The 21,339-nt window shown below is 44.8% G+C and overlaps 1 protein-coding gene across 5 annotated transcripts in view; it reads left to right on the forward strand.

The window, feature by feature from the left end:
* Window positions 1-21,339, forward strand: part of msn (serine/threonine-protein kinase msn) — an 84,209-nt gene that overhangs the window by 35,550 nt on the left and 27,320 nt on the right. For 3 of the 5 annotated variants that reach the window (XM_037412308.2, XM_037412309.2, XM_075891623.1), the window contains exons 16-19: window positions 1,666-1,883; window positions 10,502-10,640; window positions 11,749-12,252; window positions 19,822-19,968. In XM_037412308.2, the coding sequence (XP_037268205.2) occupies window positions 1,666-1,883; window positions 10,502-10,640; window positions 11,749-12,252; window positions 19,822-19,968 (1,008 nt within the window). The remainder of the gene's footprint in view (window positions 1-1,665; window positions 1,884-10,501; window positions 10,641-11,748; window positions 12,253-19,821; window positions 19,969-21,339) is intronic. The other 2 variants (XM_075891624.1, XM_075891625.1) reach the window with 1 other exon arrangement.

Here is a 21,339-nt window from a genome sequence, read left to right on the forward strand (position 1 = left end):
TGTTGTCACGATGGGGGATGGGAGGGTTTGTGCACTTTTTCCTGCCGCTCAACAAAATACCCAAAGTGTGATCGCTTGGTTCGGGCTTAATCCGCGCGCTAGGTGCCGCGTCGCGGAGCGCTTGCTCATAGCTGTTGACCACTTGGCAGCCAACTTGCGGCTTCGGGCGTCCCAGTATTCAGCTGTGGAGATTGTGAATATCTCGTAGATGGCTCTGACAGCTACATGCACGCGAAACTGTTTTCGCGAGGCCGACTTTGTCGACGTCGGGCCCAATGCCAAGCCTGAAGCTTCTGAACAGGACCACTGTGACGGCGATTTGTGGTAGCACGTTGTCAACTCCGACATGGGAGAGCGGGTGGGACATCTGTCGCGATAGTTTCATTACGGCCAATGATGATGCCTACACCACGGAACCCGGCACAGATTAGGTCGTTGTGAATGAAGTATGCGGCGAGACTGTTTTGGAGGAATCAGATTGCGAGAACGACAAAACTTTGGAGCCAGTGCCTTATGCAGCTTATGCCATGGGCCTCGGCGAAGAGCACGCTGCTGTTTGAAACTCGAGACCACCCTTATCGATTCTACTCTTCGAAACACGTGCATCACAGACATTTGACGCGTCTTTCAACGCGTCAAATTCTAGACTCGATTCGACATAGTTTCTGTGTAATGCGCATAATCGAGGTGGTCTGGTAGTCAGCGAATTTCTGCGATGGTGCTTTGATTTGTTAGACCCCTCCCCCCCCCCCCCCCCCCCCCATTCGTGTCCATTTCATTGGAAACACGTCTTTGGACGTTAAATTCATTTAACATTCAGAAATTTAAATGTTAGCAAGCATGCAAACCATGTTTCGGTTCTCAGACACTCGAAGCTACATGCTCCACACATTTTGCACAAGTGTGCTCCTTGAAAAAGGTTGTTTTAGTTATAGTGTGGTACCGCTTATAGTGCGGATATTCGGGACCCTTGTGACTTACATTATAAGCGGTCTATACTGTACTATTCAAAGTGTTTACCACTTTCCTTGTACCAAATAAAACGTAAGCACATGCCTTGTTTCTGTTTTAGTTGCACACCTTAGTTGTGTCATTACAAATATGCTTTTCTTCTTTTTTCTTTGTGTGATGCATACTATTCTAATTCGATTCGAAATAATTTGGCCAAATCACTATTCGCTTCAAACCTAAAATTTACTTTTTACACAAGCCTACTATAAATGTTTTCAAAGCTGCCAGCTCGTAGTAATATCACGTGCTACGTGAGGTCAAACAGACAGAAAACAAGTGTACCACACTTGCTCTCATTGCTACAGGCAGCGCTGACTAAAGCTCTCTTGTTTAATTCGCATATATATCCATTAAAGTGGATGGGAAGGATAGCTGCCATGGTAAGCAACAGACGCGTTATTCGAAGGTCACAGGTTTGGTCTCTGCCCACGCCAAGTAACTTTCCATTCACTTTTCTTAGCAGACAACCAGCACACCTAGCAGACAACCATACAAGGGGCAGCAACATGTACTAAATGGATGCCTACCTGCCTTGGAAACATCATGCGATCAACCTTTAATTTTTTTTTTTTTCATTACTGAACCATTGCAGGGTAGTAAACCGAACCTTATTCTCCTTCCTTTTTTGACACCTACTTCATTGTTTTCTTGCAGGAGCTGGAAGTGTTGGCGCAGCAGCTGAATGAGCTTGCCCTGAGTGGTGCTGGGGGACGGGGCTCAAATGGAGCGCGCCTGGCACCATCGCAGAGGCTCAATGGCGCCCAGCCCAGGCCACCTGCTTCATCAGAGATGGTGGGCTCAGACTCTGACGAAGACGATGGCCTCATCCAGAATGATGGCACTCTGCTGGCATCGGACCCACCGAGGCCCTTGTAAGTGACCCGATTGTCTTTCGCTTCATCTTCTTGGTGGTAATTCACCTTTATATTGCAGAATTTTACCATAGGGGCCTCTAAGAGGGGAGGCGGGAATCAGATCACGAAAATCGCGAGAAAGATCGATTTTTGGAAATCACTCATTTTGGCCTCTGCAGTGCCTATTCTATGCCGTACCAAACCTCTTTGGCTGAAAACCAACCCCGAATTCCCAAAAAGAAGTAAGTTTGTCAGCGCGATCGGCGAGAAAGAGGCTCAAAATTGCACAAAAACACCGATGTTCATCAAGCGTTTATCTCTCGCGCCACCGATCGCCGCCATATTGGTATCCTTCGAAACGTCGATGCTTTGCCTTCCTGCTTTCACGCATTCCAAACGTCACTGGCAAAGAAGAAATGCGCAAAAAGCAAAAAATGCACATTCAAAAAACATTGAAAAAAGCAAAATAAAAGCATCGAAAACTACGTTTCGTGCACGTTTTTTGACACTTGTTGCACGCACGGCGTTATGGAATCTCGCTCGTTCAAAAAGAAGTTTTGGACGACTCACTCATTTGGAAAACGAAAACAAAAGCCTCCTACGCCGAAAAAAAGACGGCGGTTAGCGGGAGCAGCAGAATATCCAACGACTGTTCTGGAATCAACGGAACACGTGAATGACATGCCAAGTTGCCTTGCACCGCGTCACCCCCAAGAACCCAGTGGTGAATCTAACAGTCTTACTGTGACATCAATAACGCCGTTGTCTGGTGATCGCCACGGAACACTGTCAATGAAGGACACATCCAATGCTTCCCCGAGTACGACGACTCTCGACTCGATGCGCAGGTGCTCGCTTGCGTAGCCGACATGAAATCGCCGACTACCGTTCGAATGAAATGTCACCGTCAAAGTCTGCGAAAGCGTGCCCGTTATCTACGAGCGATTTTCGACGGTCGACAAGCTTCAACGTGAACGATGATTCACTGTGTACGATCGCTTCAAGTTCCTCAACGCCGTCGACCGCGCGCCGAGATGAAATCGTCGACAGCCGTTGGGATCAAAGGTCGCCGTCGCCGGCAAAGCCTGTGGAAGCGCACAGGGAGCGTTCTTCACGCGTCGACGAGCTTCAACGGAAACTTCGATTCACCATGTGCCTGTGGTTCGAAAAGTTACCCAACGTCGTTAACTGATCATTGCCCCATTCAGGTGCACTTGGAGACTCGCTATATATCAGCGGGAGCGGTGGAGGCGCAAGCATCGAGCATTCGCGACTCTCTTCGGGCGGTGTCCGCCACTCAGAGGAAGCTGTCTTTGGTGGGCCAGCAAGGTGAAGAAGAAATTTCGGGGACACCTGGAGATGAATTTATACTTAGGCAAGCTGCTGCTATCAACGCAATGCTGGCTGACACTCTCTGCCCGAAATGCCGAAAACATTCTGTGGGCATGAATTTCGAGACAAGGCTGGGTCTGGCAGTGAAAATGGCATTTTCATGCAGTACTTGTGACAGCATATCCTCCCCTGGTCTTCTCAAAAGATGGATGACTCCAGAGCGTTTGATGTGAACATTAGCTCAATGCTAGAAATACAAACCATTGGCAAGGGACAAACGGCTCTGAATGACTTGTGGGCCACCATGAACGTTTATCACCGCTGCTTACATTATAAAACCTACCAAGGTCATTTGAAAAGGTTATTCAAGCCTGCAGCTGAGGCGGCTTCAAACAACGTATTTGCAGATGCTGTTCGTACTGTCAAGAGAGTGAGTGTACACAGAGATGGTCGTTGGTTTTTCTAAAAATATCACTGTTGACACGTGGTCATCGATCACATACTGGAGTTGGCTGCATAACAGAGTTCCATACAGGGCTTGTGACAGAGTTGTTTTATCTAATTTCTGCCTCGGATTCAATCTAGAACCAGCAGAGGACGACCCTGTGTATCTCCAGGGGAGGCAGCACCATCAGTGCCAAAAAAAAAACACAGACGTTGGATCTGGTCGGATGGAGATGGAGGCCGCGCTGCAGCTTTTTGGCCCCTCATTGGCCAATAATGGTCTAAGGTACTGCAGTGTGGTCTGTGATGGAGACAGCAGCTTTCAGGCATTGAGTGAGGAGCAGACCTATGGATTTACACAAATAACTAAGGAGGACTGTATAAATCATGTGAAGAAGAGAATAGGCACAGCTCATTCTAGGACCAACATGCCTCCCTTTTTGCTGTAGAGACAGTAGTAAATGAGGCAGTAATGAAATATAATTCGGGATGTGCGCGTATGTACTCGGAAACATGTGTTACATTGGGTGTGCATCCTGGTTCCATGGCCCTCCACAAAGGGCTCAAGAAAAAGACTGCCTGAGTCTCAAAAAATCATGTAAAAGTGAAGAAACCACTCTACGCAGTAATGCCAAAGTCTATAGCCCTGGGGCATTTCAATAAAGGTGCAACATTTGCAAAACCTTAAAAGCCATTTTCTGGGATGTTTTTTTTTTTTTTTAATCAACCACCTTGCTCATGGAAAGCATTGCACAACTGTGGTTGGACCGATTTTCATTCTGTTTGTATTATTGTAACTCGTAGATTTTGCCATAACTGAAGGCAGTTTTCAAATAGCTTCCATTTTTTTTTTTTTCAATTTCACAATTACTGAAAGGCAGTACTTTATGAAGCACATGCATATGCAAATAATGTTCAGAAGAATATTGTTAGGGCATTAAAAAAAGTCTGGCACTGTCTTCGGCTACAAGCAATGTGTACACGTACATTAAAAGTTGTTCCTGCACTTAAGCAAGTTTCCTTGCTGTGCCAGACTCTCCATAAGTGACAAACTTAAGAATGTTTTTTATAAAATGAGAACTAGTAAAGATATCTTTATGTAAATTTGCATTCATCTCTTTAATGTGATTTTTAATGTGTATACCTAATTTCATGAAACTAGGCCAAGAAACAAAAAAGTTGCAAACAATCTCCACATTCCCTCTTAAAGGCTGTGTCGATGTTGGAGCTTTGCAGAGTGAGGTGAGGCTGTGCTTTCACTGTTTGGGTATTGAATTTGCACGGCCATTACAACTAAGAACAGAAGCTGCAATGAGCACTGAAATAAATGGAGATGAAGAAATTGCCTTTAATGCACCTTGCTATTCAAATGCTAAGTGTGTGTTCAACTATTTGTTTGCAGTGATTTTGCTAAAGGATTAACTTATGGCTTACAGCCCTGCAATACAGGTTAGGGTATAGACACTCCATTTAATGGAGTTCTGTAGAATACAGTCAAATTTGTTATAGTGAACCTCAGATTAACGAGATTAATAGTAGTAGGGCACTGCTGTTCATTTTAGACATCATACATTGAGCTTTCGCTGTGACATTGTTATTTGCCTTTAATGTCCCTTTAAGGGGAAATTCTGGTCGAAAAAGCGTGATTATTTTTGTTGTGTTTTGTGTTCCTCCAAACATTCTCCGTAATATATTAAATAATCAAAGCTGAGAATCAACTTGAAGTTATCGGAAAATACAATTGAACCACTCGCGGTGGCTTGCGAAAATGCAAAAGTAACAGACTTTTGCGCACGCGGCACTTCTCTCTGCAGCATCGTCGGCTCTTGAAATTTTGCGAGTATGTAAACCTAACCCTCTTCTCCTAGTGCCCATACGGATGCGCGGCATTCTCAGTAAAGATACAAGGTATCGTTTCCCCACTGTATTTTAGCGTGGCGAGCGGGCCTTTGAAGTCACATGGTATGATCGGAGCCCTTTCATTTGTTGCGTGCATTACGCCGTGCAGCCTGACGCAAGCTCTCTTTCTTTGTTTTCTTGCTTTTGCCGAGACATCGAGGAATGCAACCACCTGTGTTACTTTTTTCCTGTCATAAATGCTGGCGAGAAACGCGACTTTAATATACGGAAGTTCATGACAAGGCACCAGTACTACGGAAGACTCCCCATACGCAAGCGGTGAGCTCCGGTGACGGAAGCTTTTTCCCGCTTCTAGACCTAGCCGCAGCATCGGTGGCGCGCCCGATTTGGATTGTTCGAGCTTCATTCATAGTGTCGATAACTTCTTCAGTGCTTCAAAGCGAAAGATGAAGATGTTCTACAACGAAAGCAAGCATTGGAATGAACACGAAAGCGCAGTTACTTGTGAGACCGATTCGATGCGCGTCCTCATCATCCACGCAGTTTGCCCCAACTGCGGGTGGTGCGAGCTGTCTATTTCGAGAATCGGTAGTAGACTATTAGGACTCGCATCGTTCTTGGATTTTTATTGCCGAAAGGATGCATGTGCTGCTACTGTTGTTTCGTCCTCGTACACGTCAAGCCGCGTGTATGCGTCATGCAGTGGAAGCAAGGAGACATCCACAAGCAGCACTTCATGTTCTCGCGTTCGATCGGCGTTGGATGCGAGCAGCTTGGATGGTTTTGTGCAATCCTTAGTAGTCCAAAACTAGTGCACCACAAGACTCACTGCCATCGCCCAAAAAAGGCATGCGCTGCCGAAAACCTCGCACGAGTCAGAAAGCAATGGCCTATCGCTGCAGCCCGCCGAAAGGAGGCAGCTCGCAGAGACTGTTGAGGTGAAACATATGGCGAACCCACATACAATGGGCTCCCATTAAACGAAACTCGCTTAAACGGAAAAGCCGCATAAATGAAACTGTCTAGACACATTTGGTTGTTCTCCTATATATTAAATGATAAAAAGTTTTGGGTAATAGGAACATTTATTTTTTTTTTTTCGTTTACATCGGTTAAGTGAAACTAAAACGGGCAAAATTCATGAATGGTGGAAGTGATCACGGCAGTCTTGCAACCATGAAACAAATGCTGAAGCTAGCCTAGCCAATCCAATCCAGCGATCGCACATATCCCCACACGCCGTGCAGCAAACGATCCATCTTGTTTCCATTTTGTTTGTTTGTTTGTTTGTTTCTATCTCGTCGTGAACTTGAGATGCAAAGAAACAGTAGCACAATGCACTTTTGCTCGCAACGAAAGTAAAAATAATTCAAGAACTTCACCGCAACGGTGTATCGAAGACAGAAATTGTGAAGAAGTTCAATATTCCCAAGTCCACACTGTTGAGGATACTCAAGAACAAAGGGAAAGTTGAAGAAGCTACAAAGCTTGGGAAATTCGCCACGGACAGATTGCGGATGAGAACGGCGCCTTACAAAGAAATGGAAGTTGCTATTTTTCTCTGATTCAAGTGTGCGCGCGGTGCAAACTTCCCGATCAGCGGCCCCATTTTCGAAGAGAAGGCCAAAGAGATTGCTACTCGCGTGGGGATCGAACACTTGAGGGTGAGCAATGGCTGTCTGAGCTGTTTTAAAAATCAGTGTAGCTTTGTCTTTAAGATAGTTTCTGGAGAAAGTGTGGCTGTAAACAGAGATATCTGTAAGCAATATTAGCGACATTTTTCTTTCTAATCATCTGTATAAGTATTGTATACTTTAAAATGTTTTTGTCCAGTCAGCCACAGTTGGTGCTTTTGAAATAGTCATATTTCATTCATTTTGTGGGCCTTCCCCAAATGAAACTTCTCATAAACGGAACAAATTTTCTTGCCATATGAGTTTTGTTTAAGAGGAGTCCACTGTATATCGAATTTCGGGTTATGTCGAACTCTCAAGTTATCCCCTTGAAGTTTTACAAACTATAGAAATTTGCACGTTTATATCGAACGGTATTAAATAGTGTAATCAACTTATTGATGCAGTTTATGTGTGTTCTTTATTTTAGCAGAAATTTGCACGTTTATATCGAACGGTATTAAATAGTATAATCAACTTATTGATGCAGTTTATGTGTGTTCTTTATTTTAGCAGAGTGAACATGGTTTTATTATATTCAAACATCAGAAAACCTTCGTTGTTCATTAACCTGCACGACATATTCAGACTGCCAGATTGTGCTCAAATATAGAGTAATTCATTGTAGCGAAAAGTTCTTCCCACATTCTTTTTACAGCAGTGCTTTTATGGTCAAGGTTATCTATCTGTCGCAAATAAAAAAAATTATCAACATCATGAACCAGTATACTGTACAGATGGTTAACAAGAGAGGCCGAAACGTGCAGCTTCTAATGGGTACCACACATGTTCCCTCAATTTTTAGCGGATCGGTGGGTGGAGAGTGGTTTTTCCCCATTTCGGTAGCACGTGCTATTAGCCCCGAGAACAAACACTGCCGTCTCTGCAGTCGGGACAAATGACGTCACGGCACGGACTCGCCTGGTCCGTCTGATATCGGTGGTCGCTTCTTTTCGAGCCTGCCGTGTACCCGCTCTTCAGCTATACAGTGGTCATTTCTTCTCAATTTCACATAGTAGATTACTAAAAGTACAAAGTAAAGGTATTTATTGCTGTTGAAATTCAAGTAAGCTGAATAAACTATGGATCCACTTTGAAAATGAAGGTGCAGGACAGCGAGACATTAGTTGTTTTCATCATGCACGTACTCAACGAAATCGATGCTAAGAAAATATTCGTGCTAAATAGGTTCGATTTCATAATAACTTGGCATAGACTACGCGATTAAACGTTTGTGTCGAAGCATAAAAAATGAAATTTTCAGTTTTCTCACAGCCTTGCGATTTACCGTGCAAGTTATGCCTGCCTCTGCAAATAAAGTAGCTGATTAGACAGAATTCCGCTTCCAGATGCTGGAGACTTTAGATGGATCTGTCTTTCATACACACTTACTTATGATAGTGAGAAAATAGTAACGCTGCAATCCACAGAATGGTTTCCAGAATTCTGAGAAGTCGGTATACTCGGATCTCATGCACAGATTCCTTCTCAACAGTCGTCAGGATTACGTAGTTGCATACCCTGATTTATGCAAACAGCTGACTTGATCAACCATCACATCATAAACGGTAATGTTCACTTCAGGTTGGAGCACTGCTGATAGCAATCGTTCGCAAAACAAATGCCACAAGGTCGAAATGAACTGTTTCGATGGCGCATGCCGCTTCGTGGCCCATGTGATAATGAAATGCCCTTTGCCTCAGGGAAGCAACGATTGGTCTTGCACGTCATGTCCATATACAGAGTAATACTGTTCTGGGGTAATCAACTATGGGAAAAATTTTTTCATTAGGTGGCTATCTAAACTTGTACTTACAAGCATGACAGTACAGTTGCTAAGATGTTTCACGTAAACACTAACTGAAATCAGTAGCAGTTTCTGCAATTAACCTCAACTTGTTTTTCTATGAAACGGAGTGCAAAAATTACTCTGATGAACATGAAGCTAAATAACGGGATGAAATATGAGGAACCAGGCACAAGAAAATTTAACGCAACAGCTGCGGTGGTATTCTCAGGCGAGCGCATTCGAGATATTTTGTGACACTCTATACCAACTTAAGCACGCCGATGCGTCCCCATACCCCGATGTGTCCCAAGTACCCCGATGCGTCCGATACAGATACCAATTGTGGAGGGGAAACAATCACATTTTTTTTTAAGGAATTGCCCGTGAACAATGCAACCTGAAATGCAAGTAAGCTGTTGAATACATTTCAGAAGCACAATATGATTGTGAGGCACACTGCAGAGTTATTGTGGTCATCTTCCATATTCTAACCTGCTACACCTGCGTTGTCTCGCTGTTCACCCCTGTCGGAGTGTGGCTACCGTGGCCGAGAATGGAACCCATTGATGCATGGATTGATATGGCTATACCCTTTAGATCGGGCGGCGGCTAACGTCATATAGCCGTAATGCTTAGTGAACATAAACCAGATTTATCTTTTTATCTTTAAATAGTGAAGTTAAGGACTGGCACTTTGCAAGTGAAGGATTTAATTTTTATTCGTGCCTTGATTGTAGCCACCAATCAGATAACCTCCTTCTAGTTATTTCTACCAGCTTAGTCTATTTTGCCCTCCCTGTCCTTAAACCCCAGTGCTTTGAAATATTCTGCGCCATCATTATGGGTAAAGCCCATAAAGGGCCACTTACCAGATTTGACAATTTTGAGCTGACAAGCGCTATACGTAGATGAGACGTTCATGATCACGTCTGCCAAAATTTGCAACGCTCTGCGCCGCGAAAATGGGTCAAATTTCAAAATGAATGCTGCTCCCCCTTCTTTTTGCGGGCGCGCGCCCAGAAAATGAGGGCTTGACGTGCGCGTATGAGTGGCCCTTCGTACGCGGCAATGCAGTGATGTTGGTCTTCTACGTAGATGACTATACTGACATTGCCAACAGTGGCACGTGACATGGCAAAAATTATTCGACACGACATGCGTAGTTTATGTATTTGTTGCTTAAAGAGATTAATATATCACTAAATAAATAATGAGACAAAATAAGAGAATCTGAGCGTTCTTTTCTCTTTTTTTTTCATTTTTCACCCGTGAATCGCAACGAGATGCAAGGCTAATGGCCAACGTTTGTGAAAGCGAAGCCACGACCAGCTAGGGCACAGCAGTTCTGGTGTGATTCAGCCTTGAGTCACCTGGTGAAGGCTGCACCTCTTCTTTTTCTTTTTTCTTTTTTTTGTGTGTGTTTGTAAGGAGCTGCAAGCATTGTTATATGGCTCCTATACTCGGAATGTAAATGGGCTGCAAGGAGGGTGCATTTGTTCTTGCTATGAGGGTCACACCTGCACGCTCGTTTTGTACAGACCTCCAGACGGCTACAACCAGGAGACTCTGCGCTGCCTAGCCTCCGAGGACCCGCTGTGCCAGGCCCCCAACCGACCTCTGCCTCCGACACCAGACGAAGAGGAAGGTCGCAACGATGCCACACTTGTTATGCGCAGGGTTGGCCCTCCTTTCTCTTTTCTCTCACTTGTGTGGCCCGTGGCCAACTTCTCTTTCTGGTCCGGTCACAGGCTGTGACCGCATCTAATCTTGGAAGTCCTCGCATGTTCTTTTGGTGTCACTTACCCTCTACGATTTCTGGTCCTCTTTGGTTGCCTTATGTGCAGCACCTTGACACAAGTACCAGAAATATTTTGTGTTTTTGTGTTCATTCTCTTTTTGGTAGCCCTATGTGCAGCACCTTGACACAAGTACCAGAAATATTTTGTGTTTTTGTGTTCATTCTCTTTTTGTTCACTTCTGTTGATGTGTTAGCAATTGTCTAGTTATCGCTGCCATGGCGTGCAGCGTGACTGATTTATTTTGCTAGCTCACCATCTTTGCACAAGTTCTCTGCTTTAAAAACAGTAAAAAAAAACAAAACATTGTAATTCTTATGTGACGTGACATTGTATTTAATTTTGGTGGGCGAATCGAGCAGCAAAGAAGCGTGGTTACTGTTGGCTGTGAATTCATGCTATGTTTTTCTGCTTAGATTTTTTTCATCAGCATAATGTATCAAATATGTCAAATAAGGATCACCCTAGCCAACGTGACATCACACCTGTATTCACTGTTGTCATCTCTGTTGAGGATATCTCAACCAGCAATTTTTTTAAGAACTCTGCACATTGGGTTGGGGTGCCAGTGTACTGCAGTGCGACTCTCGCTGCTCGTAGGCTACTGAAGCACTGATGCAGCATGCAAAAGCTTTATAAACTTATAAACTCCAAAGCGAAATCTGTAGTTCCCCGAGTGAGAGTTGTGTAAGTTAATAGTGTAACTGAAATCTCAAAGTGGTCACATTCATTCTGGCCATCTGCTGAACCCTGAATCTCTTCATGTAAAGGGTTCCAGTTTGACTTTAACCTGTTGTCTAAATTAGTGCCTTGTGCTACCGAGGGAGGAAACCTTTGTGCAAATTTGATAGCACATGTGAAATATTTTGGCTTACTCCATGTTTCAGTTTGACCTTGTCGCATTGCTAGTGAGCAACTTTGCTATAGGTTTTAAAATTAAATTTTGATTGCGTAAACTGAGAAGTTGAATGCTAGGCGCAACCTTACAGATACCAAGCAACAGCAGCGGCAGCAATGAACAGAGGCATTCATCATCTGCTGGAAAAAATGATCACGGTAAGGTGCCCTCAACCAGCAGCGCAGCAGCAGCAGCCCCCAGCGCCGGTAGCCGGCGATCTGAAGAGCACCCACGACGGTCCAGTCACTCCCAGCAACAGCAGCAGCATCGACCCAAAGAACGACCACGAGAGAGCAAAGGTCGCCGGAAAGAGTCATCTGCATCAGCGACTACTGCGGCTGAAGTGGCCGGCCGACAAGAATCGCGTCGTCCCACCGAGCGGAAGCATTCGCAGCAACTTCCAGACCGCACGGATCGCAACCCAGCGGCGGTCGCCGAGTGGCTCATGAAGCACTCTGGATCGCCCGCAGTCAGGTCATCGCTCAACTCCTCTGCTGGCGCAACCAGTGCTGAAAGGCAGTCACGACGTGAGGCAGCAGATTCTGCAAATTCAAGTGGTGACGCTGCCCTCTTGCGAGAGGAGACAAGTAGTAAGGTCAGTGAGGGAATGCAGGAGGGCCCATTGTTTTGGCTCATTGCCTGCTATTTAAACCAGCTGTAACTCATCTTAAGCCACCATAAATCAAACTGCAGGCTAGTTATCATTTAAGTGGCTGTTTATCTGTGTGTATGAGCATGCGTGATAATGTCAGTGAAAAACGGAGCCCTCCTCCTGCATTGGGACAGTATCATTTATTGTGGAAAGGAAGATGCTTTCCATTTTTTGTTATTGAGCTTTCATTTTGGATTTTAGAATTAAGAGGCACATTTGCTTCGAAGACAAATGCATTCAGGGTCGGAAAGCCAACCTGAAGGACCATTCATTAATTTTTTGTGTTCTGCCAGATTTCTCGCATCACCTGCCATTGCCACTGATGTGCTTCAGTGAAACGAAAATAATCGCCTAGGATTCGGTGGGTAGAACTTGGGTTGCTCTCATAACTCTAGAAAGCAATACACAAGGTCTTTAGAGTTTCAGAGCCTTGAAGCATCAGAGCATCTGTTGTGTGCTTTAAAACACAGCCTAGTGATCGGCCCTATGACTGGCGGTGGCTCGAGGGGGGAGGGGGGAGGGGGGAAGGGCTCACGTTTCATTAATGATTTAGTACAGGGCCACCACATGCCTACTAGCACATTGCTGCTTGTCAGCAAAAGTACATTACTAGTCTCCAAGGTTACTCGACAATTTTGGGTTTCAATCTTTGTGTCCTTGAGATTTTGTCTTGTCTCATTGATTGTGCTTTTTGTGCTGATGTACTTGTATTACATGCCACATTCGTAGCTGTATGTGTCTCCCCTCCCCTTCTCTTCTCACTTGCCTCCTCTACTAACACTTTCTTTCTCTGGCTAACATTGCTTTCTCTTGGCTACTAACCACACTTTCATTCTTCATCAAGGTCTTCTGTCCAGTGAGCTCAGTCTCTTCTCTGAATTATCCTTCTCATTTTGCATGGCCCCTTTGCGATCATTTGGCGTGAGTGTGCCTGCTTGTCTTTTGCAGTTTCAGCCAATGTGCGGCAGCGTCCTACTGATGTCGCGCCAGCGAGGCGTGTGCTTAGTATGTGCTTTATTGTTTATTGCGATTAACAGAGCGTTTGAGTATTTAAAAAAACATCATACTCAATAGTGGATACTCGGAAAGTGTCGTTTCGGAAACTTTTGCAATATCTGTTTCAGGGTAAAGACGATCAATAAAAATGGTTTTATTGCATTTCTGCGAGCAAGCAGGCAATATCGATGCTCTTTTTAGGGAAATATGTGTAATTGAAGTTCTACAAGCACTTTCAGATAACTAAAATGGCACATGCATAAAAATAGTTGAACAATAACTACCTATATCTAAGAGAAGCACACAGTATTACCCACACAGTAGAATTGTGTTGATTAGTCTTTTAAATAACTGTAGGAAATCAACGTAAGATTGAGGAAACATAACTGAAAAAAAATAACAAAAATATTTAGTGGTGCAGAATTAAATTTCAATACTTACGCTTAGAAAACAATTGTGTTGTGTTAAAGGTGCCCTAAACACTTTTTTTGAGTAACCATGGAATGAATTCACTGGAAAAGCGTAATGCCTCACAAATTAAATGCCACAAAGATTTTGAGAATTTGTCCGGTGCGAGCGGAGTTATTAAGATTTATCACACGCTGCAATAACATTCTCTTCTCTCGTCCAGACGAAAGCACTGCAAGCTAAGCAGGGAGGAATCTGAGGGGCGAAAAAAAAAAGTCACTCACATATCTTTACTTTTTTTTTCTTCGAATAGGCGGCTTTTTCGGTGCGATCGCGCACGCACGCGTGGACAAGTAACAGCCTCTCGCGGCGACCTCTGTAACAACCGAGCGCGCCATGTTCAGATCGGTAAATGGCTGATGGATGGGCTTACTGGTCTCAATTCTGTGATTTGTCGAGAGAAGAGAAAGCTATTTTTTAGCTGACTATGCTAATTTATTGGGAATTCCAGGCCCCGTGTTGCACCATAATATTTGGCTCGCGTGTTGTCGGGAGCCTCTACTATTGATCGGCAGCGTTTTTTGAACATGCTCAAAAAGTGTGGCAGGGCCTCTTTAAGTTGCTCAGTGCAGTTATCGCACCCGATCAGCATGGAAAGTTTTTCGGGCACATGTAGTGTCACATACTTCAATAAATCTGGTGCCATCGTGGCTAACACAGAGCAAGCGATCATTTTTGGTGATGCCCTCTCAAAATTGTCAGTGTATACATCGGCATCTCCAAGGGGTAATTGTAGGGAACTTTTGGCAGAGTGTCGGGTCATCATAGCTTGCAGCAGACGTTAAAACGATTTGCGAAAGAAAAAGTACTTGCGAAAGCGATTGTCAAAAAAAATTACCCCTGCTCCACCAACTGCTAACTCCATCACTAACGCAGTCAGCCACAATATACAGTTAAACCTGCTTATAATGAACCTCTGTATTGGGCGTGAAGGCATACCGTGGAGCCACCATGCGGAGGCATCCCTGTGACGTCTGTGGTTGGATTGCTCTGCCGCCCTCTCACGCGCAGCCAGCAGCCGCTTTCGCGTGTCCTTTTTTTATTAATATTATTATTATTGTACTTGAAAAAAATCGGTAAAATACTGCTGCAGCTTGTTCCCTCACCGTACGAAGTGGTAAATAACTGCCCAGGAATAGTGTTACGCTTTTCACAATGCCTGACTGCCGGCGTCGTCTGCTGTGACCACCTAAATGAAAAAACCAGGGCGGCCGAGAGCGCTGCCTCTGTAAAAGGTGACGACTCATGCCGTGTCAACGGATATTAACGGCAAAGAAACTAGCTATGAGAAGTGCGCGCAATCACGCTACTTTATTCATTGTAGGTTTGTATCTAAAGACAGGCTGCAGTTGACATGACAAGTATGCACAAATTGCATCTATGTTTAGCACACATAACCCTACGAAGCACAGCGTAACCGTATTCCCTGCTATGCGGGAAGCAACACAGCATTCCGAGTCTGACAGCCGCATGCAGCCGCAACTTTACTGTTATGATTGCGGGCAAACGTGAGAATCGCGCACATGCATGCTTCACTCAGAGCCGTCATTCTTCTCTGCGGCACGCTCCTTATATTTATTGTGCAAAATTTTTACGGTGGTCACACATTGCACATTCTATCGCCATCTAGCCACATATGGGTGAAAACTGTGAATGATTGGTTCAACTTGATTGGTTCAGTTGCAGTGCTTCTATGAAGGGATAAACAATGATTTAAAAATTGCGATCAGCCAGCCATATCATTTTACGCCCTTGAGCGTGCTGCGAGATCCTGCGTACGGTGATCTAAATGGCAATTTCATATTTCAGTAAAATTGCCTTTGTCCAGGGCTTTCTTTTTTTTTTTGCAGTTTCATTCATAAGCTGTGTGATATTTCACAGCAGCTCTTCGAAGACAAATACGTTTTCGAAGCTGACCACGTTTTCACCTGCAGATCAAAACAACATTAAGAGGAAGTCACAGTGGCTATGGGCCTAGTGTACAGACATAAGCTATGAGCAAGAAACCCCGTGAGCTGTAGTCGTGGACGGCAGGCGCATTGGCAGACATTTTTTTCAGAGGCGGGACCATCTTGATTAGAACTGGGAGCCGAGCAGGCAGGTGTGGGCGACTGTTATTTTGTGCGCTAGACATAAGCTATGAGCAAGAAACCCTGTGAGCTGTAGCCGTGGACGGCAGGCGCAATGGCAGAAATTTTTTTTTCGGAGGCGGGATCACCTTGATTAGAACTGGGGGCCGAGCAGGCATGTGTGGGCGACTGTTATTTTGTGCGCTATATACTTTGAGGGGGGAGGCACGGGCTTGGTGTGCCACCTCCTGGCTACGCCACTGGCGTATGGAAACCCGCGTGTTCCGGTACACAGAAGGGGAAGAACGCCCGGGGAGGAGGATGGTGGCGCAGACTTCTTACTGTGGCGAGAACAATAAGCTTTAGCAAAGATTAGAGTGGCACATGTATGGTGCAAGAAAGAAGGTTTCGTCAAACTTGCTGGCCGAACACGCAGAAGCAACTGGCCATGAAATAGACTGGAATAAGGTAAAAATAACAAAGGGAAAGGAGCTGGACATCCGAGCTATATCTTGACTTTGACAACTCAAAATCCCATTTTAATATATATATAATTGAACTGTTTCCACATTTATTTTTCATTGTGAACGAGGCTCCTGTGCGGAAACTGAAACATGCTTTTATGTGAACGTTCACGGTCCGTGTTCATTTTAACCTCAAAGGCTTGAAATAACAACTACAACAACAAAGAAAGAGAGAGGTGACAGCGGCCGCGACAGTGGCATCGCGTACGTAGCGCACTGTGCACGCCTCCGGTAACGTTTACTGCAACTTTTCGCATTGTGTAGTTTGCAGAAGTCCGCACAAATGAAGTCGGAGCAATACAACGCTGTTCAAGAATGAAAACACCGCGAAATTGCCATTAAAAACAACACATGCAACCACCAGCTTTCCTTCTCCAGGGCGAGGCGAGATCACGTGATCCAACCCTGCACGTCACAGCGATTGCAGCGCTCGCGCCCAATAACAAAGTCCTCGATATTACGAAGATTTTCTTTCTCCCTCCACTACTCCATAGAAGCACATGTATTTGCAACCTCTATATAACAAAGTAACAGTGGGAGACATCTTTGATATAAAAAGTTTTCACTACGGATTCCAGGAATTTTGCCACGGATTTTGTCTTTTTCGCATCAGCATGCATCTTTCGCAGTTGCCCCGCCTCCAACAAAGTGCCAAGCAGCGCGCGCAAGGCGGGCAGGCGCATGCGGGTATGTGCCCTACCCCTTCCTCCAAACCAAAAGGTTGGCAGCCACCCTTTTAGTTAGCAGCACAAATGTGGGGTCGCGCTACATATGGAGGACACTTTACAGAATAGTTTTCCCGCTGTTACAGGGTTATAGGGTTGGAACCAGGGTTACAGGGTTACAGGGTTGGAACATCGGTCTAAGCTGGTTTCAAATTTTCGCGCGGACCCGCCCCCCTTCTCCCTTCCATGAAGGGAAAGGTGTAGCCCATCACCGTGACTCCGCCCACTTCGGCAACGTGACACCACGTCAGCAATTGACGTCATCGGCGAACTCGATCAGTCACAACGCACTTCCGCTTGCTGCGAAGCCTGGTTGTTTCTTTACCGTTTGCCGAACCAGCCGCAGGTCAACCGTGTAAGTGTCAGGTGCGAAGTGTCGACCACAAACGATCAGGTCCCCTACATACGTCGCTGGATGGCCGATTCGCTTCAGCCATGCAGCGCGCAGGGCACTATCGTGAGGCCTCGGTGCCGATGCTTCTCCGCTGCCCAGTCCCTCGATTTGCAGCCGACGACAGAGCAATGCTTTTTACCCGTGTTGCTCATGTCAAGGGCGAAGTACGTTCATACGTTCACACAGGCACTGTAGTTGAGCAAGGAGTGTACACGTGCACGCGACAACTGCGAGGCTGGTTCTTTCACCGCAGTGCCAAGAAACAAGGGGCAGTGTCGTAGCTGTGGGTGGGAACAGGAACCGATGTTGACTTCACTACTGTTTTTTCACACCTGATTTAGGCCAATCGGCGAGCTTCTTCGGCAAGCTGCGTGCTACGTCACGTCACCTATTGCCGAGTTGACGTCACTGCGCGTGCAAGGGGGTCGGTCAGGCATTGGAAAGATGCGCGGGAATTGTTTTTCAAAATAGAGGCTCTGCGTGGCGCGCAGCACTGTGATGTTCAGAAAACATGATGCTGCGGTCTAATCTACAAATTGCCGAGCTTGTATGGGGGGGGGGGGTGTTAAAAAAAAGTCGGAGCCTGTTTACTGGCCCTTTAAAATGAAGGTGCATTGTTGCTATTCGAGCGCCACCCCCCACTCCCCGCATTTTCTTGTGCTTGTTCAAGACGCATGGTTTTCTTTCTGTTTCAGCATTCGACGGTGGTTATAAAATGCGGGGTGTATTGAATGCGTCATCCAGGCAGTGGAGATAGGCTGGCTCGTATGGTCTCTGCTTCAGCAGGGCTGGCATGCTTTTACCCGCTCGTAAAAGACGCAATGCACATGGGCGTGTTCTCAATTTTTTACTTGTTACGAAACATGGCAGCAATATCAAGAACCCACTAAGCGTGCCCTCGAAATTGCTATCAAAATAATAACGCAGTTTTTTACCGCCAAATAAGTGTTTTTGGCTAGCTGTGCCTTCAGTTTTCCTTTTGTTCGATTTGTGTGTTTATTTTTTTTTAATTTTCGTACCGAAACTGCATATAACAAAGACCTCTTTATATCAATTTTCTCCGGGAGTTTGTAAATTTCATTATAGCCAGGTTTAACTGTAGTAAACAAATGGAACCATGCAGCTGATAACGGCATCATCCTTAGAAATGTAATCAGCATATGCGATTATTTTGGCAGCAACAGTTGTAAGCATGAAAGAACTATGCAAAAGCAACAGAAACAGTGCAACAAGTTGAACCGTGAACTGCACGAACCCTTCCAACAAATAACGATGATGATGATGAGTCCACACTAATGCAACAGAAGAAACAAACGCCAATCTCAAAAGCATTTCTTTCGCCAAAAGTCTAAAACAAATTGAGTCTTAGATGGCATCTTTGCAGTACAAATCTCGAAGGCTATGCTTGTGTTTGCGAAAACCGAAAGTATGCTATGCATTTTCCTTGTGCCACTCGTGCGACTAATTTTATGGTCAAGCCAGGCCAAGCTACATGAAAAGTCAACGTAGCCGCTCTTCTTCCCATGATCGCTCGGTTGGCTCGGAGTGTACTTCGCAACGGATCAGCAGGGTTATAGTAGATTCTATGGGAGTTATGTCGGGAATGGCACAAAATTGTGTGACAGCCGTGTAAACACAACAGTAAGGAACGTAACAGCAACGTTCTACTGTATACCCGCCGCGGTGGTCTAGTGGCTAAGGTACTCCGCTGCCGACCCGAAGGTTGGGGTATCGAATCCCAGCTGTGGCGGCTGCATTTCCGTTGGAGGCGGAAAGGCTGTAGGCTCGTGGGCTAAGATTTGGGTGCACATTAAAAAACCCAGGTGGTCGAAATTTCCGAAACCCTCCACTACAACGTCTCTCATAATCATATGGTGGTTTTGGGACATTAGAACCCACATATCAATCAAGGTTCTATTGTATTCATAGGCATTCAGCAAATTAAATTATGCAATGAAAAAAAAACTGATGTTCTAAGAACAAACGCCTTGATTATAAGACTTCCCTTTTGCTTTGTGTTGTCTGAGTATCCATTGTTAATATGATGATGCAAATAATAGCTGAGCATATTTGGTGCCTAAAAGATGCTGTGGCTGGTATGCTGTACAATAATTGTACCCGGATGCTTGGCCTGTAGTAAGCATTGCAAGTGCATGTGCATCAACATTTTATACGTGTGGGGCTTAATGCACGAATTCCTGCATTGTTGAAGACTTAGATCTCATTGTGTATAGCTTCCATTGCACTTCACTAAGTTATATAACTGAGCATGTTTGGAGCCTTGCAGTATTTACAGGCAACTGGGTGCTCAGGGTTTCTGCATTTGGGGTGTGTAGGGCAACCATGATGACCGACTGGGACGGTCAGACCTGTCCCAGAGTTCGTCGGGAAACCTGTCCAATGCTCGGTCGAGTGGCGAGCTTCCAGATTTGCTGCCACGTCATGCGCAGCAGCGCCAACAGGACAAGTCAACATCTGACGAGGTATGCAGTAATTTTGTTAATACTGAAACTGAAATAGTTATAAGAACATGCTTGTGAACATAACCTTATGAGCACTTGTGCCACTATTTTCATCAGTAGCACCACTTGCAGCAGTGAGCTCTCCTGTATAGTGTTCAATGTTCATGGCCCCCTACTTCTGTTCAAAATATTCAATTGCAAACACCTTTGTGCCCGATAGAAGCAATAATGTGGATGGTGCTCTTTCTCGACTTGTCTTGAAATATTCGTTGGTCAGTGTATTACACAGTTGTTTTTGACAAAAAGTGAGAGGCCCCCTCCCCCCCCTTTTTTTTCCGGTTTTGTAACAGTTGCAGTAAAACAGGGGAAATGTATGTTCTAAGCATGTGGTGCAAAAATTAAAACTGCTTGGGTAAACAGAATTTTAACCTGCATGCGGTAGAATTCTTTTTAGGCATATAAAACTGCAGGGAGAGTTGCAGCTACACTTGATGACAATTAATCTTGACCAATTAGAGCGAAAGCTATGGAGGCAGGGTTCGCACACAGACATGTAGCTCCACAAGTAGTATGGCAGCTTGCAGCTGATTTCGGTGTTGCTCACTCGCATCGTTAACACATTTGGAAAATTATATACACGAAAAAAAGAGATTGGTATAAACATTTTCATTGCTGAGTGTAAATTTTAGCATCATGTTATCAGTATATGTTCCGTGGAGCACTAAACTGCACGTTTGCAGACGCACACTGAACCACTGTCATGGACACAATGTTTACCTTGGAAAACGGGCACGCTGAAAAGACGGTGCTATCTAAGAAAGAAAAGGGAAAGGAAGGCACTCTTGTAAATTGAATAACACTACTTTACCTGAGCTTTCTTGCAACTAGTCTAGCCTCATAAATAAAGCAGCATTTATTTCAGCAAGTCCAATGAGAAAATTATATGTAATCATAATTGTGGGCATGCGCTTCAATTCAGTAGCTTCCACAGTGCTGTTAAAAATAGTTGTCGCCGAGTATAACTATAGATCAGTTGATGCTCGTTTACTATTTCGGTGTTTGTCATGGACGCAGGTGTTCACATTTTAACTTTCTGGGAACATTTGATCTGTGGGAGCTATGTTTTCCAGCCTTCAGCCTGTTTTTCTAGTCACCTTTGGTGTTAGTTCTATTTAGGCTGAAGTAGGCCCGTAGCAGCATTAGCACTGTTGAAAGCTTTGTTTTAGTGAACTATATTTGCGTTGCAGCACGACCCATATGGCATAGCACCAAAATGTGATGGCACGATGCTTTGGGCTCGGATAAATGGATATTTGTGATAGCCCAGTAATTTGTTCGTTGTACTTCTGCTTTTTTGCATGGTTGTTCAATGAAAATGCTTGCTAAAAATCT

The sequence above is a fragment of the Rhipicephalus microplus genome, chromosome 1, assembly GCF_043290135.1.
Source record: "Rhipicephalus microplus isolate Deutch F79 chromosome 1, USDA_Rmic, whole genome shotgun sequence".
Lineage (NCBI taxonomy): Eukaryota > Metazoa > Arthropoda > Arachnida > Ixodida > Ixodidae > Rhipicephalus > Rhipicephalus microplus.